Source organism: Xiphophorus hellerii, chromosome 6 (assembly GCF_003331165.1).
Source record: "Xiphophorus hellerii strain 12219 chromosome 6, Xiphophorus_hellerii-4.1, whole genome shotgun sequence".
In the NCBI taxonomy this organism is placed as follows: domain Eukaryota; kingdom Metazoa; phylum Chordata; class Actinopteri; order Cyprinodontiformes; family Poeciliidae; genus Xiphophorus; species Xiphophorus hellerii.
Genome location: NC_045677.1, coordinates 15,704,729 through 15,729,103, shown reverse-complemented (window position 1 = coordinate 15,729,103; position 24,375 = coordinate 15,704,729). Strand labels below are relative to the sequence as shown.

Below are 24,375 nucleotides of genomic sequence, written 5' to 3'. Positions count from 1 at the left end.
CCCCGCATCAGGCAAAAGATTCACCCTAAAACCTATACATATATCTGCCTCAACCATTTGTGCTAGTGGGCTAAACTTGGATCATTTTTGAATTGTGGTCAAAGGCTGCATATGACACATCTACCCCCAGGCTGCACTTTGGAGAGCCCTCCTCCAAACCAACAGTCACATGGTTCTGACCCCTCAGGATCAGCCTCCACTAATCAGCTACATCCCAGCTATCCTCTGCAACATGGAACAGTGCTCACTGCTGCACTGAGACGGTAAAGCTCGACGTGTTATCTCAATAATTAATGGAATCTGCTTCACTGTGTAAGACTTTTAGGTTTTCTTCTTAATGTGGTGGGATAAAGAGCGGCAGTGACAGCCACCACTGGCTTAATGCACATCACCTATCGAGGTTTTGGGCAACACAAAGTGACACTAAGATACTGGCTGGGGACAAGCAGCCATCTACAGTTAAGCCTTTGTATGTCAATTCACAAGAAAGAAAGGAACCATTAAAAAAGTTATGATAGTAGACAAGCATATTCTACTCAGAGATACTTTATGATGTTCCATCTTTTCCAAAAAGCCCACAGAGGGGGATAGAGTGCATACTGGCAAGTAGTTTCAATGCAACTTACTATGCTTTCCCTGCCTTTCCCAGGGGTGAAAGAACAATTTGCAGAAAGACATAGCTCAAAACAGACTGACTTTTTCCATAAAACTGTACATTTGAAAAGGAAAACAAACGTTAAATTCACTAACATTAAAATACAGATTTTTATCTAATTCACATACTAAAACTCACATAATATGGAATGTGTTGCTTATTTTAGCAACACATTCCATAGTTACACGCACATTAAACTACAACTGAAAACCATTTCCATTAAAAAACAGATTAATGATATGAAATCCAACTCTGGCTACATGGAGGCATAAACAAGATACAGAGATTCTCACACAATGATAATCTTGAGTTAAGAAAAACTACCGTTTTAATGTATTTCCCAAAAAATGAATGAACTACTCGATTTTATTGAGGAACACAAAAGCAACATTATCTCTGCCACGACAATTATGTATGGATTATTACAGTTATAATAATAATAATCATCATCATCATCATCATCATCATCATCATCATCTATATTTTTCTGTAGTTCCAATACAGAAATATGGAAACATGGAAATTCCAACATCATTCCACACTCAAATAACTTATTTCCCATAAGATCTGAAAAACGGGGCAGTAAATATTCAAACTTGTCTAGACTTTGTGAGACTGTGTAGGAGCCTTGTACATGAACACCAGCTAAATTTAGCAGGTTCAAAAGGCCTTTGTGCAAAATGTGATACGTTTTTCAACATTAATCTGGAAATGTTGGACAAAAACTTGGACAGAATAGATACAAGTAAGACAGGACATAAAATCCAGGTCAGGCAACATAAGTTAAGAAAGTAGCTATTTGGGACCAAAGTAAACCTTTCTTTGTACTGTACAATAGTCCACAACTATGACACTTACTTGTAACAAATTGAAATATATAAAGAGTTAATTGAAAAGAATTAGACTAACAACTAAAATGACTAGCCATGCTCAAATTAAGCATTTCAAAAACTAAAATTATAAACTAAAATGAAATTTGATTTTAGTCAAAAACAGGGCGAGTAGAATTTAAAAATGTGCAGTCAAAATTAATACTGGCCAGACATATAAACTGATAGCTTCTTCATTGGTAAGACTTTCTACAGTTTGCTGTTTAACAGACATGCTGCAGATTAAAAACAGTGCTGGTTGCTGCATCTTGACATTCCAAGCCAGTCCTCTACATGTTATGAATCGTAAATATCGTAACAGCCAAACGTATATTTACTGTGAGCAGGGAAAAGCCTGAGAAGTCAGCTGACCAGCAGTGCACAATGACATAGAATGAGAACATGTGGCTCTACCGTCCACCTTATGCAACTGGAGAATATAAATATATTATATGTTTAAAAGATTAATATATACATATGTAATACAAAGATAAGTGGTAGATATAACCATTTTTTAAAATAAACCATTACACATGTCAGGTCTAAATACCTATTAGAGACAATTTAAACAAATACAGGAAAGACAAGAGAGTTAGATTCTGTTATACTCGCGAGGAGAGCAGACAGAGATGTGCTTTTAGTCACAAATCTCCAACCACTCTGCCACACATCTGTCTGTTCCTCTCTTTTATTGATCTTTAGGAACCCTGCCACAAGGGGCGCTGCAACTCTAAAAGGGTGGAGTCAAAGCATTCATCACATGGTTGCAGCGCTAAATAACATTCACTTCTAGACACATGTTATCTATACTCTAAATCTTTCTTTCTCCAGGCACGGTGACACGTTGCATAGCTTCAAAGCAACGGCTTTGTATCACAAAGAAGCACAGAGCAGAGTTTATTGTCAGGCATGTAAAACTCTGCTGGGAACAATTAACACCTCTGTCTTGTAGGAAGTCCTGCAGGGCAACATCTGCTGAGAGTAGCTGTCACCCCTATTTCCCAAGGAAGTCTCAGGATAGAATCAAAGTTATTTAACACACAGAAACATTATCTAAATGTAACTACAAAGCTACATGATACAACAAATATTTGATAATTACTAATACAATTTTCCTAACAACAGTCCAGATTACTGACCTGAAGATAGGCTGGAAAAGCTTCTTCCAGTTTGGTCTTCTTCTTCCTGTAGCGTTTCTTTATCTTTTCTGGGACCTCTTGTCCAGAGGGCGTCTCATCCAAAGGAGTATTTGGCTGGGCTTCTGTCCAACCTGAAAACAAAACATTATTTTAGAAATTTCTGAGTTCAACGACACAAATTTAAATTATATGCATAGTTTTGGTGCACTGACCTTCATCTTTACAGATGGGATTCTCTGACACAGAGCCAGACGAATCTTTTCTGCAGAGGGATCGCTTTGCTTTGCTTGGACCTTGGCCTGGCCGGCTTCTTTGACGGACCATGAACCCCCCAATGCCTGATAAGAAATTAGATTTACTTGCAAACTTACATTTAAGTAAAATTTGCCATTTCAAAAGTGAGGCTGACTAGTTTAAAGCCTAGCCTTTCTCTGTCTCTGTTAAGTGGCAAAATAATGCAGGCTTGAAAACACCAGACAGAGCCCTCTGTGCATCTGAGGCCGTGAGATGGCAGCACATCTCTGCAGCTACAACGCTGGGCATGTACTGCACCATTTTATGCTTCAGGAGAGCTGTCTCCTTGGATCAGGTGCCCTACCCGGTCGGTACGGTTTCCTCTTCCTCTTCTTGACGCCGTCGGCCCCTTTGGAGTCATCTTCCGCTGGCTCTCGCTCCAGGCTTGAGTCAGACTTTGTCTCGCAATCAAGGAGCTCCGCCTCTGTAAGAGGTAGAGAAGAGATGATTAGTGACAGCCCAGCAGCTGAGAACACCCCAGTCGGGCCCCTCAAAACAGTAACAGGGTCAGTTTCATCCAAACCCCACTCTAAAGCAAGATATTCCACCTGATTGAACTTCATCTGCACAAGTTCCAAGAGTGAATATCTTTCTATTAAATGTACACTGATCAAAATAGACCAAAGACTACTATAGTAAACAAGTGAAATTTAAATTAGTTACATTGAGCACATGCTAATATATCAGCTGCTTTTTTCATGTGATTATTTCACACAATGATTATTGCTAGTAGAACATTTGTCAAGCAGATAGTTACCAACACCACAAGGTTATTACTAAAGAAGCTGGCTGTTCACAGTGTGCTTTATGAACATATTAATGGAAAGTTGAGTGGAAGGAAAAACTTGGGCAAAAAGTTGCACAAGCAACAGATTTCGCAACATGAGGACTGGGAAGCAAAACTCTAAGAGTTTCTGAGAAATTCATAAGGTGTGGACTTGTGGGTGAAATCAGAACCTTAACAACAAACAGAGTACAATGGCCAAGTTCCTTTTGTTAAGCCACTCATGTAGCAGAGAAAACATGGACAGAGCTCCACTGTCCTCCTCGAGTGAAAGTAAATTTTACCTTCATTTGAAAACAAAGTGAAATTAGGGAGGTATGGATTCCAAGTTGCTATCAGACGTTTAAATATATGATGTTTCAACAGGCAGTGATGATTTCAGCACCACTGTGTTTTGCCTAATCCAAAGACAGTGTAGCTATTTACCACAAAGCTTTGTGTTTCCCACAGCTTTTGTGGTCAGCTTTGTGGAAACTGATTTTATTTTTCAGAAGAACTCAGCACCTGCCTCCGCTGTCAGTAATACTAATACTTACTTGCTTTAATGACCACAGTATCATTATGCTTGATTGGCCAGAAACTCATCAGACTTTAACATCATAGAGAACCTGAGGACTCCCGTCACGAGGAAGATTTGAGACACCAGAACCAATACTCAAAATAAACTTAAAGTTGCTATTAAAGGTACCTGGGCCTCCATAACAGCATGGCAGTGCATCAGTGTGTTCCATGTCACAACACACTGATGCAATACATAGACATACTGGTCATTAAGCCAATATTTCTGTATTAAAAAATAGCTTCTCTGTTTTCTATAATGTTCTATTTTTGCTAGACACCGAGTCAAGGATCTTCTTTATTTACAAGCTATGAATGAACAGAAATAAACACTTGAAATGTATGCCTCTCAGTGGAAGAAACCTATCTAATCTTAAGATTAAATTCTTTATTTGAATTACCAAAATATCCAAATTTTTGAAGATATTTAATTTCCTAAAATGGGTCAGTACAACAGGATTACATACAGGTTGTATGAGATCATAGATACCTCTGTTGTCCTCCATGTCTTCGTCTCGAGACATTTCTGAAAGAGGGTCCACGGGGGCCTGAAGCACTGCCACGCTGTTCTGGTTAATGATCTTCAGCTTTAGCTTTGGTTTGGGTTTCCGTCGTCGTGACGCAGCAGCAGACAAGCTCTGGAGCTGACAAAGTCCTGACTCTGTCAAACAAACACCATCCTGGGTGTAGGTCCGAGACAGATCTGAACAGAAAAACAGCAAAAAAGGTTAAATACTTCAAAAATAAACATGCATCTCTTTTGGATTGCTTTAAACTTACCAAAATCTTTAGCTTTGGAAAATGTCTGTGTCACAAGTAGTGGCTCAGTGATCTCTCTTGTCTTTGTTATAACTGCAGTAGAACCAAAAACACACAAGCAGTTCAGTAATTTAACAAGATAATTATTAAACATGTGGCAATAAAAACACAACACATTTGCTTTAATAAAAAAAACATTGTGCTAAATCACAACCCTCCCACCTTTTGTGGTCTTAAATGTTCGGCACATCGTGCAGTCGAAGCTGCTCTCTGCCGCCTTTTCTACATCATCTTCTGAATGAAGATTTTGACAAGAAGCATGAAACCATCTGCAGAGAGGAAAAGTTCAGATAGTTTCCAGAGAGTTAGTCAGGGTTCTGCATTCCTTCCATGACAGTTCTGCAGGAACAACACAGACCTGTCACACTGGCGGCACTGAACAATGATGGTGCCCTCGCTGTAGTCCACCAGGCAGACTGGGCATGATGTAAGACTGGCACAGGGAGCACACTGTGTGTAATTATTTTGCCAGTCACACCTCAGTCCTGGAGTGGTTGCACCACACTGAGTGCAGGACACACACCTGCAGGAGATGGGAGAAATACAATGGTTATTTAGTCCAAAGAGGATAGAGATAAAAACAAAAAAACAATATGAGGTTAAATTAAACAATTATTTTGTTTAGCCTTAAAGAAAGCACCACAAAAAAAAGTCATAAATTGGGAAAGAGTGAAGTTAAGGAATGTGACTCTGCAAGGCACCAGTTCAATTCTAATTTAAAAGATTTACTGCTTGAAGCCCGTTAGAGCACAATGATCAAAGAGTTACTCACCACTTGCACTTCCAGCTGTCCTTAGGAACATTCTGCAGAGGAGGGTCCAGACAGTATGTGTGATAGCTGATGTCGCAGTCGTCACACAGCAGCAAGCGGCCAGGATCTGTGGCTTGCCCACAAGCCTCACACACCGTACACTCAAGACATCGCCAGCCTTTACTGAGCACCACCTTGGTGATCTGTAAACAGTAAAGCAGTAACAGACATGGGAAATGCAGTTTCTGCCCAGCAAGTTGTCTTTTAAGATCTTTATCCTATAGAAAATAGGAAGTTCTCTATTAAGAAAGGGATGGAAGTTCAAATCAATCAGAGATAGAACTCAAGTATGGAAGAACAAAAACGAGGAAGGAAAGACACTGAAGGAAAGTAGTCAAGACATGAAGGCGTGAGGAAGTAAACAGAAGGGAAACAAGGCAAAAAGAAAGGTAAGGCAGAACAACAAGAAGGAGAGAGTAACAAGGAAGTAGATGAAAGAGGGAAAAAACTATACCTTTATACCAACACAGAAGGGATGGTAGCACTGGCCACACTGTACACAGGCCAATAGACGTCCCTCTGCACCGAGACCAAAACTCCCACAAACCACGCACATGTCCTTTAAGGGAAGACAGATGTGAGTAAACTGATTTCAGTGCAATGACCGAGTTGCGCCAGTAAGTTTCAGAGGTTAGAGTCAAACAAGGCTTGATTATTTCTAGTGTGCTGTTGGAAAAAAAAACAAAACTCCGGAGGCCAAACTTTCAAGCAAACAATTTATTATGAGGCCATTTAGCGTGAATACTGAAATTCATGGTCAGGAATTTCAAATTAAAATCAGAATGAGCACAAAAAAGATGGGCACACATACAAACCTGTTTTAGCGTGAAACTGTCATTGCTGGAGAAAATTACGACAGTGTTGTGCATCGCATTTTCCTCCTCTTCTTTGAGTGGGTATTGTGTTTCCATTGCAGTGATCTGCAAATAAGAAGGAAGAAAAAAAAAACACAAAAAATTTACATATAAATAGGAGGGCACAGGCTTTAAAAATATTTTATCACTGTCAAATAAAACTGTGCAGTACATGCACAACCTTTGATATGAACATCATCACTGCTCATAAAATAGCTATCGTTTGCTGAACTAAGTATTTAAACAATCTCGTAAAGATCATACCCCAGGGTTGATGCTGGGACTCACTCCGTTTTTCCCTCTGGCTCTGCCCCGTCCAGCTCTGCCCGACAGCCCTGCTCCTCTCGGCCTCCTCCTACCAGGAAAACCTGATCCTCGACCCTGCAGATGAAAAAAAAAAAAAGGCCAATTCAGTCGAACCATGCAATTATAATTCATCGTCATACAAACTCAAAACGACAGTCCCAAGCTCGGTCTGATTGCAAAGTCTGCTTCTTTTCTGAAACACCTTTTTGGATGCGGAATGCCCAATTCGTTTAGCTAAAGGTGCAAATATTAACCAGGATGCTTCTTCTGCAGAAGATTTGCTAGACAAAAAAATATACAATTTCTTAGCTAAACAGCTCAATTTCTAGTTAATTTAAGAGACTATGCATTGTAACAACTGAGGTTTGTCAAACTCGGACAGCATTATATATGCAAATTGTTATACTGAGAAGTCACTCATTGACGGGACAAAGGAGCGACTGGACGCTTCTTCAATACATATTTGCACTACATGCTAAAATTACGCATTTCACAGATTGACTGAGGCAATAATGGTTCACGAGTGATGTGAATGTCATGGTGAGGGGATAAAAACAAAATTTATTTATGATGGGTGACACATTTAAATCAATATTAAACACTGATATTACATATTGTATGGTTCCAAGAAAGCAAACCTAATTTTAGCTTGACACCACTCTGTGCTTCTGCATTCAATAAAAATGAAGGCAGCAACTGTTCTTCAAATTAGAACGGCAAAATATTTACTGGATCTTCACAATATATCAAAGCCATTGTTCCTACACAGCATGCTACATGTAAACAATATTGTGTAGGAACAACGGATGTTTAAAAAAAAAAAAATCTATGTTTCTGCCCTCAGCCCTTTATGGCCATTTGTTACAATAAACTACTAAGGTTCGCCATGAGTCTGTGGAGGTCTCTCTACAGTAGCTGGTCATTATATATGAAAGTAAACAAAAAAGAAGGGGGAAAATAAAGAAAAGGAGGAAGAGTGGAAAGAAAGGAGGAAGGAGGAAGAAAGGAAGCTAAGCAAACTCAGTTAAGTTAGACTAATAAGCCCACTCTGGCTAATTAACCGGAAAAAAATAGCTGGTAGTGTTATTCTGTAAGGTAAAATAGCAGAGCACATAATAATAAGCACACTTGTTTACAAATGTTCTACTAGATTTAGCAAGCGTTAAACCTATAATTTGACCTATTCTTCTAACACTATGTACTTTCTCTTAGGAAAAAAGGCAAATCACATATAAGTACATGAAACCTCTAATGCACCTTTTAATCACAGTGAACATCAACACATTCAATCTATGTGGAACTAAAATAAATGCTACATCCATTATTATAATCATGTACCTGTTTTGACTAAATCAATCATGTTTATAGGTAAATAAATTGTTACATAAAATTTTAGCATAAATACCGTCTTTTCATTATATTGACATAATCTCATACACACCATATCTAATGACATAATGGCCTCTACAGCGCAATTTCAAATAAAATCTGGTGTCCTCTGCCAGAAACTGAAAATGGTCTTTTAGCAGGATAACGAGTCAAAACAGCAAAAATAGTTTATCCGACATAAAATCAACGTTCTTCTATTGTCATCTCAGTCCTCAGATTGAACTGCTGGTTTTCTGTAGGAGTTAGGTCTGACAAAAAAAAAAACTGAGTAAAGAGTGAGTAAGTCACATGAGAAGGCAACCATTGCTAGGTGATTTCTTTTTCTAGTTTGTGGTTTTAAACTGCTACAAACAACAATCAAAATTCTTGCAAACAACAATTTGAATGAATACTGGGTGACCGTTAACCGTCATTTGTATTCAGTAGTAAAATAGACCAACACTCTTATTGCACTTTGGGCTCCCACTGACGACTCAACATCCCTTTTCCCTGACATGATCAACGAAGGGAAAGCTGTTGCAACAAGTCAAGCCTGCATAACTTTACAGGTAGACAAACCTCAAAAGCAAGCTCTGTCCATATTCTTCCCAAAATTACCAGAAACATCATTCATTTCCACCACTAAACTGTACATTGAACACATTCTGGCCGTAAAAGCAATGTGTTTTAAAGCGTATCAAATTTAAAGTACAAGGAAGCTCAAGATATATCCTTCAACATTATGCAGAAGCCACGAATGAATAAAAATTTAAATCATAGTTAACACAATATTTTTCTAACATTTAGCAAAAAGTGGCTACGTAACACACCATAAATCAATGCATATGTAATGCTGATAGTCTTTTTTGTTGTTGTTGAATCTCAGTTGTCTGAAGCCCCTCGATCTACATGTCTGTTAGAAAGTGACTTCATAATACACAGCGATTAAGAAAGTGAAGGCAGGTTCTTCCTGAACAGGTTGCACAATGCCTTTGGCAGATTTTCCACAGCGGTTTGAAAGTTTGACATGACTGTTAACGTCCATCTGCTTGAATCTCCTAAAAATCTTTCCTAAAAAACATTATTGGCCACATACTGTAGTTCAAATGCTCTTTTTGACAACCCAATTTCATTTAACCCTGAGCTGGAACTCTCACAAAGGCTTTGGTAAAAGGTTAAAAAGGAAACCGTCTAAAATCTACCAAAATGTTGTACCATTCTTACAGTTAAACACTTTAATTAAAAAAAGGCCTTAAGGTTTTCTCAAGCTGTATGAAACACTAGCAACACAGCACTGCCCTGTCCCACCTGTTGCTGCACATTGCCAGGCAGCTGTGCTGAATGAAGACTCCAACAGATTTACCAACTTTAAGAAAAATGTCAACATGGCTGTTTGGAAAAAAAAAATCTGACTGTTATAGATAATACAAAAAATGATTAAACCATACTTGGCAAGGTATGAGCAGAGCATGCTTGCTAAGCAGCCAGCAGAAGACTGGCTACTTAAGTAGGTAGCCCAAACAGAAACTAATACATACTTGATATATTTGTGCTATATATAGACTATAAGGTCTGGTACAGTACACAGGAAAAAAATTCTGTGCAGTCAGCACCTGAAATGTAAAATAATTTTGAATTGATATTCATAAGTTACTTTTGCTCCTGCCTTTGTATCAACATGACAAATAATGTTACGGTAATTATTATAACCGTAACAATGACTTTTCTGGTTTTGTCAGTAGCATGACACAACGGTATTTTTTTCCCCCTCAATGCTGAGTAGAGATACGTAATGAGTATATTACTCTTTACACTTGTTCAAAAAGGAATTACAGAAAACACAACAGTGTATAGTTGACAAAGGCAGTCTGAATTCAGTGCTAAAGTGATTATATAATATTTTGTGAAAAACCTAATACTCTTGTTCGCTGAATTCAACTCCAATATGACAAATATTTTAAATCTTCTTCCTCACATTTTTAGTAAACAAAATTTCTTATGCCTTTTCTTACTCCAAAGTGTACATCATCATTTATTGTTGGCTGCATTATAGACCAGTGAAGCTCAGGAATACTCAGAGAGCGAGCATCACAATAAAAACGGTCAGAGAGGGCAGCTGCTGCCCTGCCATCTCTGGTGAGCCACTGTATTTACCACTCTGATGCTCCAACTGGGGCTGCCATAAGACTGCCTGGTCCTTGGGTCCCAACCCTCTGGCTGGTCTGGTGACCAGGAAAAGGGTGAGCACACACTGCTATGGGGGCTCCATGCACCCTAAGGTAAGAAGGGATGGGTGAGAGGGTGAGAGAGAGTGAGAGAGAGAGGAGGGAGGGAGGAGGGCGACAAAATGCAGCAACTTAAAAACAAAGCCGGCAAAGAAACCAAAACATACAAAGAAAGATGTTATAGAAATGTGGTGAGGTTCTCATGTAGTAACTTTAGATTAAGTCGATACACATTCATTTAAGGAAGGATCTTAAAAGCCAGAACATCTACAAGTTATTAAGTGACATGATGAGTTAAAGCTAATCCTCATTTTCCATGCGCCTAGTTTAAAGAGCAAAACTTGGACAAGCAAATGTGTTAGTTGCAGTTTGCATAGAAGAATTTATTAGCATTAGCATGGCAATATAAAGTAGAAAAGGGTGGGAAATAGACCTGTTACATGTCTTTATGGCAATCATATGTTTGGCATGCTGTCAAACAAGCAGCTGCATTCGCACAGCAAAACATCAGCGCATTAGCCATGCTTGACTGAAGAGTCTGATTTATGCTTTTTAGAAAAGATTTTCCCATACTGGGCGTAGTAAATTAATTTGAGCCCTGTAATGCTTATTTAAGAGTTAAGATATACTACCTCTAGAAAAAAAACAACCTTTATTCAACTAGCTCTCTTGCACTCGCGTCATTTATAACATATAAGCAGCCAATGGCACAATTCAATTCCAAATATTTTTTGAGAAAATTCTACGTTCTGTATGAGGCAGACTTAGGACTCCAATATCAAAATAATCTGAATATTTGGTGTTTAATCTCCCTCAGCCACTCATAGTATATTATGTAAATAATAAAAGTAATTACTACTGCTGTTTCTGAATTAATGGATGTTCATCCTAAGTCGGACAATGACACAATGCATGTTTATGACATGATCATGAGATGAATAGAGAGACAGATAATGATGATGTTTGAGGTGGATACCAGCAGGGAATGTTAGCAAAATATCTTCAATCCACAAAACCTCCATCTCCTTTGGGGATTTACAAAAAGAAAAAAAGACTGCCCTTTTTGCATAGTTTTGAACGCAGTGTTACAAAGGGAGTAGAAAAATAGCCACTTCCGTGCTTTACTTGTGTAGGGCACTGTAAGAGGTAAAATAATGTTATAGACAGAAACAAACAAGTTCTTATCCCAAGCCTGAAGCTACTTCAATCACACAGAAACCAGTGACAGAAAAACTCTTGATCATGTTTCAAAGAGCATGACCCACAGGTAACACACAAAGAGGTAGTGAATTAGCTGCAGATACCTATTAAAATTGCAATGATTTTTATCTAAATTGCAACAGGGTATCAGGTAGAGTGATTCCCACTGTGCCAATGAATGGTAGTAATCTCAACGATTAGCACTTTGGCGTCATACCTGTTTGACCCGAGGCCTCCCGGGAGAAAACTTCCTCTTTGTGATGGCCGGTTTTCCCATGCCAATCTTCGGCGTGAACGGTATGAGGTTTGTTGTTGGTATTATACTGCTGTGGTCACTCAGCGTGGGTAGGATCTGGGTCTGTGACGGGTCTCTGAGAGGCATCCCTCTGGCTAGAGGAGAAGAGTGTGAGGGAGAGGAGACCATTTCGGCCAATCTCTCCACAGCTGTTTTGACGGGTTTCTCCTCTAAAGACAAACCAGGAAATAACACATTGGGCTTGCTGTCCAGTGTAGAGTTCATCTCCTCTGATCTACTAGAAGTTGAAGGCTTAACAGTCTCTGCCAAGTTCATGTGAAATACACCCTCATTTGTCTCTTTGTTAGGTTGTTTAGGAGCAGTTTCCAAGAAAGAAGCCTTCACTACATCCATACTTGAAGTTTGGTGTAGTGCGACTTCCATTGGTTGTTCCATGAAAGTTACTGATGTAGTACTTGGTTCTTTGGTGGTTGAGATGATGGCCTTAAAATCCTTTGTGCTGGGGTCGACCGTGCCCTGCTCAGGGCAGGCCTCTGTATTTGCTGGCTTGATTAGCAATGTGATATCCTGCGTCTGTAGCGCCTCAATGGGCTGCTGGACAAGAAAGGGTTCCTGGCTCGGAGATGACAATGACGCAGAACTTTCTGTGGACGTGAGCTGGGGTCTAGCTGCTGGTTTTGTTTCTGTAAAAGAGTAAACAAAAGTTGGTGTTAAGAACATAAATGTATCCAACATAGTATTTACAAATAAAAGAAAATTGAGTGGCATGGAAACTAGCAACACTTTCAACTGTAAAATCAGTTATGTTTGCAATAAATTAAATCGAAAATGTACAAACCTGGGCTGAATTCTGCTGTAATTTTGTTGACAGAAGGTTCAGTACCCTGCATCTCAACAGCATCTGCTCCTCCTTGGGCTTCTAAAGAGAGAAACAGGAACACACTTATTAGTTTACAAAAATACTTCAGCGACAGGATAATAGCATATTGTAGAAAATCATCAACAAGCAAGCTAATGAAAGGAATTGTTTTAGGTTTTCACTGCCTTAACTAGCCCTGATGAATGATCCGCAGGCCGAACACTAAAAATCCAATTATTTTCCAATCAGTGAAAGCACCTCATGCTGGAGGTACCAAATTGTTCTGGTAGCAGGACTCCTTAATGTAGAAGTTGTTGCTGTGTTTAAGGTAGCTATTTGATACAAGTTGCTGAAAAACTTATAAAATAATAATAATTCTTAAATTTTTTCATCTTTGTTCTGAAATATTAGTGAAATCCTGCGCAACACTGACTGCTCTCAGGCACTATAAAATCACTGAGCTCTCAACGCAAGTAATTAATCACAGAATTCTTAACTTATCCTTACTGTAGAAAATAACGTTATTATTCTCTGTAGTTCTTCAAGAGAAATCAAAATTGATTTAATCCATCAGAGCTTTACAAAAACAGCAATCAGAAATCTAGCACACAATCTCTGATCGGTGTAGGTCTAATTGTTATTGACAAGAATCCTAAGGAGATGGATAACACCCACAATAACCAATAGAAAAGTAAAAAAAAACAAAACAAGAAAAACAAGATAAAAACTACCTCAGACAGAAGCAACTACCATGCAACTGGTTGCTACTAGGGGACTACTGGTCAGTATGCACTTGAAATCATTGTTTTGCTTTTTAACAAATTGGTGACTACTATGCCCTTACTCTAGTTTTGTTTTTATGTCCCATGTCTGTTTTGTTTAAAAGCTATCAATTCATTTAACTTGTGCTGTATGAATAGAACCAGTATTCCCTGGCTATCAGGGATCCACACATCGAGCCAATATTCTGCCAGACAGCATCTGACAGTACAGACAGCCTAGTCTTAAGGAGGCACCCACTATTTCAATCCACAAGTTCCCATGTCACACTGATCCTGACACACGCATGCACCTGCTACGCATCAATGCCAGGGAAGGGAGTAACCATGACAACCAACATCCCAGGGTCTGTATGCTCTGGGCTCATGACTGTGCAGCTTGCAGGTGCTCATCCGGTGCTCATGCCGGAAAGTAAATTAGGAAGATGGGCCTACAACCATCTCTTGCCATCAGCTATTGACCACGCTGAACACACATTCATTGTAATGAACTCTTTCCAATATTTTTTACTCACTGAATAAGCAAACTAAACAGTTTAGATTATTACATAACTAAAACTCTGCAAAAAAAAAATCCTAAAGACAGGACCAACTTGCACATGCAGGGCAGATTTAATAGCATCTATTAAACATCGATTAACCTGGAGAGGTGCTAAATCTGGCAGTCAAACAGCTCAAATAAAGAATTTTATTAAAGTACCCATTTGGGTGTATGCCAGATGAGTTATAATTGCAGCTGTTATCTTGTTTAATGTCATACTAAATTCCATCTATAGCGATACAACTGAGGTTTGCATGAGTGCGAATCAGACTTTCACATTGTGAGTAATAACAGTAGTATCTCTTAGTTAAAATTACACTGCTAGTTGATTACATCTGATACAAACAATATCTAAATTAGTCTAAAGCATTGATTCAGTTACTTAAATCTTACTGCACAGATAAAGAGAACACAAATAGCTATTTAAACAGTTGTACCCTTTTCTCTTATCCGTCAGTAAGAATACCAGAAAGCTGTTTCTAGAGAGCATAAAGTATATAAATATTGGCTACTGGTAAACAGTAAAGATAAAATAGAACATCAAAATATGCCATTTACGCTCTGTGATGTTGTCGCTACAGTCTGACGAGCCTGCTGTGTTATTAAGCAGATTAATATAAAATAAACTTTGCAGACTATTACAAGAAAGTGTGGCCTAAAGTAGAACTACGCAATACAGCAAATGGCAATGGTCATCACAACATCACGGATTTCAGTGCAGTAATAGCAAAACAATGTTTTGTTGTAGATCGTTATGTTTTAAATGTTGTCATGCAACTTTTCCTATTTGCTAATTGTCAGGAGATTACATACAGTAACACGTCCATACTTTTAAACAATTTAAGAAAGCCTAGCTGATATTATGATTTTATGACTTTGTGCTAGGACTAATTCAAAACCACAACAGTTATTTGGAGGCACATTTTAATGTGTTTTAAAGCAACACCTCAAATACACCACTTTCTTGTGTGACATCACGGAAAAATTAAAAGCAACCAGCCGGGATTAGGTAGAGAAATGTGTGACTCCACAACTCCGGTTCATCCTTGGATACAAACATCCAGATACTTGAAGTTGCCATGTTTATCTATTCCAGCAATTATGCAAGAATAAACACAATGATCCGCCATCTTAAAGTTTTAGGAGTCGTGTTCCGAGTCCCAGAGACTCTTTGAATCCCCAGAACAAAAAAAAACAAAAGATGTTGGCTGTAGCTGACAACAGTCATTGTTCACATTATTAATCATGTACCTATATGGAAGGTCACATAGAAAGAAGCAAGCTATTATGGCATACTGAACATAAAAAAAACTTGATTACTTTTATGAATCCACTGAGACACAAAGACATTAACTTTTGGCGACAAGTCCTGTGAAGTATTTGGCCAAAACAAAAGAAAAATGGTGAAGCTTGAAATCCTGAGAATGCCATTCTGACTGTGAAGGACAGGAGCTGTAGCATCATGTTGTATGGGTGTTTTTCATAAGGAAAGTGTGTGGAGACATTAAAGCAACATTTCAAGGCATCAGTTAGGAAGTTAAAGCTTTGCACAAATGCTTCTTCCAAACAGACAATGACTCCAAACCCCACTAAATTAATTAGAAAATGGCTTGGAAACAACAAAGTTAATGACTTGGAGCCCTGAATTTAATCCCATAGAAAATTTAGGGGCAGAGTTTAAAAGGTGTGTGTGTGAACAAGGTAGCATGCAAACCCTACTCAGTGGCACCATTTCTGTGAGGAGGAATGGGCCAAAATTACAGCAAACCAAGAAGCTTGAGGAAGGAGACAGTTGATGTGATGGACTGGTCAATTCATCTGGCTGAACGAGCTCTACACTCACAAGTGTGATAAACACTTGCAAAATAAACCCTCCTTAATTAAGATGGCCCAAACAGCCATAACATATTTTTAAAAAAAGTAAAAGTGGGAAAAGCTGTGCTTTTCCAGCCAAATCTAATTAGGGGATTGTAAATGACCAGAAGTAGAAAAAGAGTGAGCATCTGTGCCTAGTGTGCAAAACAAGCAGACAGACTGTGTGAGTAGTAATGAATGAGCCAGCATTGCTTCAAGGCAGGTTAGCAGACAGGGGATCAGTGATACAATCATAATACTCTCATCCATTCTCTACAGTCAGTTGAGTGGGCTGCCTCAACAAGAGTGGGCAGGATAGCGGGCTGCCACTGGCATCCCTAACCTAGCTTGGGGAGGAATTTTGCACTGTAGCCCTGGCTGACCTCACTTGGACCAGATTGCAGTGCAATGTACTGTCGAACCATAGGTGTTGTCTTAGTTTTGGAATGAGTGGAACTCTAAAATGACTCTTGGTGCAAATAAGATTATGGGTATGTGGGTTTCTAACAAAAATTACACATCCATGTACAAGTCAATAAAAAAAAGTATAAATCTTGACTGTCTGGTCAGTTTCCCAAAATTATAAGCTAGGTTAATCAAATGTCATTATCTAGTAAAATACAGATAGACTTTACTTTAATGAAAAACTACTTAGTGGTTTAACTGAAATCTACACTTTTGACATTTATTACCTACATACGTTTCTTAAATTAATACAGAAAACAAATCTTTCATTCTTGCTCAAAGGCAATCCATCCCAACATACCTACACATTAAAGGGAACATATTACACTTCCTTTTAAACAAGTTAGGATAGACCTACAGGTTATACAAAACATTAATTTCTTTCACAAAATCATTCTCACATAATTAGATTTCACTCTTTTTGACCTCCGTTTACAATGAGCTGTTTAAGGGCCTCCTGTCTCTTTTGTAAATAAGTTACTGTTGGCCACACAGCAGCAGTGGAAGCGTAAACTCTGTTTACACTCGCACTTTAGACACATGAAAATGGTTGCAGACAGATGTACAATTGTACAGCCGTACATCTTAGACCCTGAGTCAGATCCAGAATGAGTGGGGGCTCCTGCACAACCATCAAGGACTGAACAAGTCAACAACAAAGCACTTGCTTTTTCAGCAGCCATTGTACAGCGCATACAGCGGTAAAACTAGCTGACTAGCTCTGCTTGTGTTCATAGGAAACAGAAAAGTGCCCACTGACTGACATGAGTATTGGGAGGTCTTTTAAATGGCTCATTTTAAAGACACCAAGAACATTACTTTATTGCCAGAAAATGGCTAGTTGATTTCTAAGCACTGGGATTGTTTCTAGAAGCAGTAGAGACCATAAAGGAAGTAAAAAAAATTGGATTGTACATAATAGGTCCTTTTAAAGTAATTTAAAATCAGAGAATTATGAAGAACAACACTGTTTTAATCTGCTATTAGTGGGACACCATATGATAGTGTGAGAACACTCAGATGTTTCTTTGAAAATAAGAGAGTGTTTCTTTCTGTGCTGCTGCGGTACACAACTCTCCTTTCAATTCTTTTATCTTCATGAATAGTAACTTTCACACAACTTCATTAACACCGATTTTAAAGTGCAGGCTGGTATGGCAAACCATTTCTCTGAACTATACCTCTGTGGCCAGCCGTTCTTGAATTCTGAATTCTCAACCACAAACCCTGGGTTTCATTTTCAATCACACAAGCTGAAGCTTGGTGTATGATGCAGCCATTGTTCAACATATTCAAAAACACAACAATTTTTGTTCTTATCTTCTACGAATTCAAGATTATTTGATCAACAAAGAGAAAGGGAGAAAAAGATAGAGAGGATCAGAGACTAAAGTGTGTATAATCTTTTGAACAAAGACCCACCAGGCTTTTGGTCTGGCATGGGCAACTTCTCCTCCTGGACGGTGGCTTGAGCAGGCTCTGGATCAGAGTGCAATGGAACAGCGAGTAATTCCGGTTTGGGATCATTGTGCATTTCAGGGGACAGCTGAACGCCAGGTTCAAGGTCTTTGTGCTTTTGAGCCGGCGGTAGGCCAGTCTCAGAGTCTATGTGCATGGGGGCTGGTTGAGGACTGAGCTCTGGGCCAATATCCATGTCCTCTGCCTCCAGTGCCCGCTCTGCAGCAGGAGACCTGCAGTTGGAGCAAACATAGTCCTCCCTGGGGTGGATTTCTCCATGGCCTGAGTTCTGACGCTCACATTCCAGGTGTAGCCATCTGACAGGAGTGCAAAGGAATTCACAGGATTGTTCAACAAATATTTCTATAACACAAATAGCAAGCAAAAGGCTAAGCACTTTTTTTCTTACCTTTTACAAGTCTGGCAAAGTAGTAAGTCTTTGTGACGCTCAGGGTCCAGGATGCAGGAGCACATTGGACAGCACAGAGCGGGGTCCTGGTTTTGGACACAGTTCTCACATAACAGACTGGTGTGGTGCCATTGTCCACTGGTTCGTGTTCCACACTGGATGCAAACCCTGCAGTTCTGTGGAGAAAGTGGCATAATATGCTAGAGCGATTTAGAACAAGTATAGTACAAACAAATAGAGGGATCATTTCATTAATAAATATATGCAAGGATTATTTAATCCTAACTCTACCTTAATTATATCAATAGTTTCATTTCCATTTGTTTTGGCTTCATGCTGAATCTTAACCATTTATTTCACTTAAAGCACTACATAAAAAATACAGACTAGTTGACAGAAAGACTGAAAATAGGGAACAGCAACAAGCTGCTGTTTTAAACCTGCAATAATTGTTTATAATAAAACCTTTTCAGGAAAATTGGAGTTAAAGCTTGGGAATGAGGCATAGCATTTTTTGCTATTGTCCATGAGAATGAGGAATCTAAACATGAAAGTATGAATATGTAGACAAGACACATTTGAAACTCAAATAGGTATTCCACAGATTTTAAGCCTCTATGTTAAATTTGATATGCAAGATGGGCCAATGATGAAAATAAGAAGTTTCTCAGAAAATTTGGTTAGAAAATATTTTCTAAAAAACATCAACTAATTTCTTTTTAACATCTATTTATAGCTTATTCATGACATGTACAATCACACAACTGAGTTTGCAGTTTATAAGACCAACTACCCACACAGCTCAACAATGTTTTTTTCTTTCTTTCTAAAGAAAAGATTCTGCAACTCAATTCAACAAAGACGACATCAGAGGACACGGCATCTTTCCAGCAATAAACTGGAAAGATTACTTTTTTTTCTCCGATCTGTATGTCAGAAAGACCACACAACTCAGAACAAAACTGACACACATATGGAGACAGGTGCTCATGCTGAGGAGATGTGAGCATCAACGATTTGTGTTGGCTGCATGGTTCTGTGCTGAGTCAAGCATAGAAGCCAAATGTGGGGGAACTCTTCACCTGCTGCTTCCTTCTCTGTGACCTACTCTAACATAACACTTGTGCTTGTACACCCCAGTACACTTTGTACTATCTTTTGGCTCTGAGGCTGAACTGAAACCTTTAAGGGATCAGCTGCTCCGAGTCATTTCTTTCACACACAATGTGCATATTCCTTTGGGTCTAAGTCACTCTACCCAGCAACAGAGCCTTGGTGTATTTATTTTCTTCCCATCTACACACACTGAACACAACATGACTCTGCAAGAAAAAAAAAAAAGAGGAAAATGGAGTGCCATTATGTACAAACAACGATTTAAATCAACCACAATAATTTCCCGCTCTGACATTGTGTATCAAGTTTCACTGCTTTCATTACAGTTATGTTACAATTAAAAATAACTTTTTTTATCAGTCAGGGGCTGAGAAGTTTAGGATGAGTCCTACCTTACACCTCCACCCATTGGTTGGCAAAGAGTCGATAGCCGGTTGCAAGCAAAAGGTGTGGTAGCCTTTGTCGCACATGTCACACACCAGCATTTTAGTGTCCTCTCCTGGGTTCCTACAGGAAATACAGAAAACAAAGAGTGAAGTGATACTGTGTAAGATTTGAGACATCCTAAACAGAACTTTTTGTCAGACTCAAAGTATTTTCTTTCACCGAGTCATATTTCAAAACTTCCCTAAAATCAGGTAGACATGATCTGGATGGACATTGTGAGTGTGTGCCACTTTATTATGATTTTTAGGTCGAAAGACAAACAGTTACAACAACAGACAAATGCCAACACTAGTTTTGGAAGACATGAATACATAAATACTGCTTTAGATATTTGCAGGACCTTCTATGCGGCAACTGATTCCAACAAGCTCAAACATTCCTGCTGTTTCAAATTTTTAAACAACTGAATCAGAAAGTGTTTATATCCTATTATTTGCCCACTTTAGTTTGCCGTTTTTTATGCACAAATATACAAGCACCGTTTGTACATTTCATTTTTAAATGATCCAATTCGGTTTCACGTTTCTTACAATATATTTGAATGTAACTTCACAGTATTTTTTCTTATGCTTTAAATGTGCCCTTGCTATGGAACCTCTTATTTTTGAATTTTTGTTATTATGTTCTTTGTGTGAATCTAAATGTTTCAATTTACCCATCACTTTACTGTTGATACACCTGAATTTCCCCACTGCGGGACAATAGAGGATATTTCTATTCTAAACTTGCAGTACTTAGCATTAATGAATGGCTGTCTCTTTACAAGCTTAATGTTAATACAAAATTTCAGAAAATGTTGAATCTTGTGCAATTGACAGTTTATTGCACAAGATATGATCAAGTGTGCTAAACAACTAAAAAAACATTTGGGGTTTCTATACAAATATAAGACTTAAGCCTCAATGGGCAGTTTATATAAAGGTCAGAGGTTACATGAATTAAGCTTCCCAGTTAGTTTTTCACCAGCCACAGAGGCAAACAAAACAACGTGCATCATGCCTGGGAGCAGTGCAGAAACTAAGAAGGACCACCAGTGAAAGAGACAGATTCTTTGTAAGGCTTCATTTAGGTGGGAGGTTAAAGTGACTCACTTGCATGTCTGGCAGATTTTGCACTCTGGGCATTGCCAACCTGCCCTTTTTAGAGGGGTCACTGCTATGTCCAGGCACATCCCGTGGTAATGCAGACCACAACTGGTGCAGAAGAGCTGGTCTAGTAGGTCCCCTGGGCTATCGCACAGCACGCAATTTACATCGTCTACAACTATCAAACCAAACACAACAGGCACATCAGTAAATATCTAGCACATGATATTCTTTATCTAATTATGCAATTTCTTAACTTACATTTGAGAATTGCCAATTCAATATGTTCTGGGCAGTGGAGTGAAAGACTTCTAATATCTTGAAATGTTCCAGCTGCCCCTGCGCAGGGGTAATGGTAGAGTTGAGCACATCCTTCTGCACAGCACTTAATGGAGGCTCCAAGGCGCTTACAGTATGCACAGTGCTGTAGAGACAAAGAAAAATAACATAGCTTTTTGTAAAAACAGTCTCTGTCTGCAAAAGCATAATAATTATACCAGCTTCACTAAAGATCGTGACTAATACTGACTTTTAAAAAAAAGGGAGGATGGTTTAGATCCTTCAACATTTCTGGAAAAAAAATATGAATCTGGATCTTAGCCTTAAGAGCAAAACAACAAAATCTCAAGCATCTTCTATTGTCCGCCAACTCCATGAGTGTGAACTAATAGCCACAGTGGAGATCAAGTGGCAGAATTGCTATTCAGCTGCTGGACCGATGGGCTGCAAACAATCAGAGAACTTTGAGCAGCAACACTGCTACCAGACACAGCCAACCGGCTACGAGAGCTGTGTGCTGCTGAGTGGCATGACCTTTTCCATTTCACAGCTGAGAGATCCACGCTGCCTCTCTGACCTTTACCAGTCAGCCTGATCCAGCCGCTTTTCTGTGCCTCAATGAAGCAGTCCCTCCCTGCTGCCCTGGCACATTAAGACGGTGTTAACACCCATTAGTCTACAGATGTTCTCCCTCCACTTACCTTTGTGCTCCCTGAGTCAATGGCTCTGTCCACGTTAAGAAGAGATTGTCCCTCGCCCTCACAAACACCGTCAGACCACAAGGCACAACTCTGATGTGCCCAACATTGCCCTAGAAAATTTCAAGTGATAAAATACATGAATAAAAACCTCTAAGGCAAAAACTAGCAATCAAATGGGGTTCAAATACAAAGTTTCATTAACAGAGCAAAAAAATGCTTGGTTCAAAAAAATTAAGGTACGGTAAGGTACGGTATCACCAATCCTACCTGACTCAAAAAGAGACTGGACTTTAAGACCTTGTGGAAGGCCGACGTGAGAAAGCTCATCCCAAAATCGACTGGCAGAGTCTGGTTCTTCATGGCAGGTTTCAGACCCACTGGGGGGGAGGAGGAGGTGAAATTTATTACAGAAAGGAAGTTTAAAACCATTCAAAGCGAGATAATTATACGTAGACTTTCAAAAGCTGAAATAAGGAGACAAGAAAACTGAGATGAGGGAAAGTAAAAGGCCATCTATTGTAGTGAATGAAGAGTCTGGTTGTCCTGAGTCATACAATGATTAAAAAGGATGTTTCTTTAAGTTATACAACACAGAAAATAAATGAAAAAGCATTAGCGTTTCAAAGGGGCCTTCATTTCAATCAACAGACAAAATAATAAATAATTAAAAAGATTGTTTTTGACAAGATTGCACACTCATGATAAGACGCCTTATTGTTTACAGCCTAATTATGTAATTATATTCACCTTTCTTCTTACAACTGCACCGTGTCTGTCCATCATGGTAATTAAAAAAAACAACATAAAAGGTACCTACTGCCTGGCAGACTGCCAGACCAAACCACTCTACTATCATGACAATATCAGGAACTGAGAAAACCAGAATTCAGTTTATTAAAGTCACCAAATATACTAGGCTGTTGTTCAAGAAAGTCAGAGACAGCAGTGACCGGCCATTTGGAAAATGAGGATCCAATCTCTCTCTAACAACAATATTCAGTGAAGAAGAAGTTACAGAGGGAAGAAGACCACAGGGTTACATAGCGTAATCCCTGCTTCTTTGATAACAGAGTGTGGTGTTTCACTTTGGGAATCGCCAGTCATGCTGAAGCGATTCCCATAGTGAAACTGAAAGCAAAACTGAAGTGGAAAAGTAAGCTGAATTTTCCTTTCAGGCATGGATGGTGTGTTAGCAGATTCTTCAGACTGCTACTTTTTGAACATGGAAAACCTCCAGCAGATAACAGGAATGCGGAACATATTATAGCAAGGATATTCAATTTTATCCTTAGAAGTCAAATTCTGTCAATCTGTCTTCAGGAAAGTTGAGGAATTATGCTAAAACTAAGGGTCTGGGGGTTTTAATTACAGATACTTTTGTCCAATAATCAATAAGGCTTTACTATAGTTTCATATTTTTAGTGATGCAGAGGGAGACAGCTGTGTAGCTTTGCATTGCTTTGGCAAAAAATCTAGTTTTATGTACCTACATACATTTTAATGTTACAATATTTTAAATTCATATAGAAAGATTGTTTTTTATTCATTTATAGCTCAAAATCACAAACTTAATTTAACAAAAATCAGTAGCGGCAGATTAAAGATTTACAAAAATCTTACAATTTTGGTTCGTTTTTCTACCTTTCTGATTAATCTTTTAAACAAAAACATTTCGAAGATGGGCTTACTTCGTTTCCTTCTCTCCTGAGGTGTCGTCAACAGCCGTTTTTGGCTGAGCAGTTACGTCGCCATCACTGCCGTCGCTTGTCGAGCTTTCCTCACCATTATGGCTGACAGATGTTTCATGCAGAGATGTGGTGCTGAATACTTGTAGTTCCCCCTGACCCAGAAGGCTACGACCACCACAGTAACAGAAGGCACAGAGACGCTCCCTGAAATCAAGAAAATGTTAATGTTTAATTGTAAACCTACTGTGAATAAATACAAAACAATGCATGTCAGCATGAATTTAAACTTTCTCACTTCTGGCAAAAAGGCATTTAAATGGCTCTCTTTTTCCACTTTGAACCGAAAAACATAATCGTACACACATCTGGACATGAAAATGTTTCAGATTTCTTAAGAAGAAAGCCATCGTTCAAATGACAAAGTTGGGCTGGTAATAAGATCCCAGGAGACGCTGCTGATCTGACCTCAGTCACTAACATCAATGGTACAGACACGCTACGAGATTGATTACAGCCTTTAACAAAGTGACACCTGGGAAGAGCAGACTGCATCCAC

The 24,375-nt window shown here is 38.9% G+C and overlaps 1 protein-coding gene across 7 annotated transcripts in view; it reads right to left on the bottom strand.

Annotated features, from left to right (window-relative positions):
* The window catches only part of kmt2cb (lysine (K)-specific methyltransferase 2Cb), a 76,810-nt gene that overhangs the window by 31,466 nt on the left and 20,969 nt on the right, over nt 1-24,375 (bottom strand). For 6 of the 7 annotated variants that reach the window (XM_032564714.1, XM_032564717.1, XM_032564719.1 and 3 more), the window contains exons 5-26: nt 23,820-24,023; nt 22,399-22,508; nt 22,132-22,241; nt 21,413-21,575; nt 21,158-21,329; nt 20,012-20,126; nt 18,504-18,679; nt 18,059-18,411; nt 12,977-13,057; nt 12,100-12,821; nt 10,612-10,731; nt 7,048-7,164; nt 6,745-6,849; nt 6,384-6,488; nt 5,891-6,072; nt 5,477-5,641; nt 5,281-5,387; nt 5,080-5,151; nt 4,790-5,002; nt 3,262-3,381; nt 2,876-3,001; nt 2,664-2,794 (exon numbers count right to left, since the gene is read on the bottom strand). In XM_032564714.1, coding sequence (XP_032420605.1) covers nt 2,664-2,794; nt 2,876-3,001; nt 3,262-3,381; nt 4,790-5,002; nt 5,080-5,151; nt 5,281-5,387; nt 5,477-5,641; nt 5,891-6,072; nt 6,384-6,488; nt 6,745-6,849; nt 7,048-7,164; nt 10,612-10,731; nt 12,100-12,821; nt 12,977-13,057; nt 18,059-18,411; nt 18,504-18,679; nt 20,012-20,126; nt 21,158-21,329; nt 21,413-21,575; nt 22,132-22,241; nt 22,399-22,508; nt 23,820-24,023 — 3,769 coding nt within the window. The remainder of the gene's footprint in view (nt 1-2,663; nt 2,795-2,875; nt 3,002-3,261; nt 3,382-4,789; nt 5,003-5,079; nt 5,152-5,280; nt 5,388-5,476; nt 5,642-5,890; nt 6,073-6,383; nt 6,489-6,744; nt 6,850-7,047; nt 7,165-10,611; nt 10,732-12,099; nt 12,822-12,976; nt 13,058-18,058; nt 18,412-18,503; nt 18,680-20,011; nt 20,127-21,157; nt 21,330-21,412; nt 21,576-22,131; nt 22,242-22,398; nt 22,509-23,819; nt 24,024-24,375) is intronic. The other variant, XM_032564720.1, reaches the window with a different exon arrangement.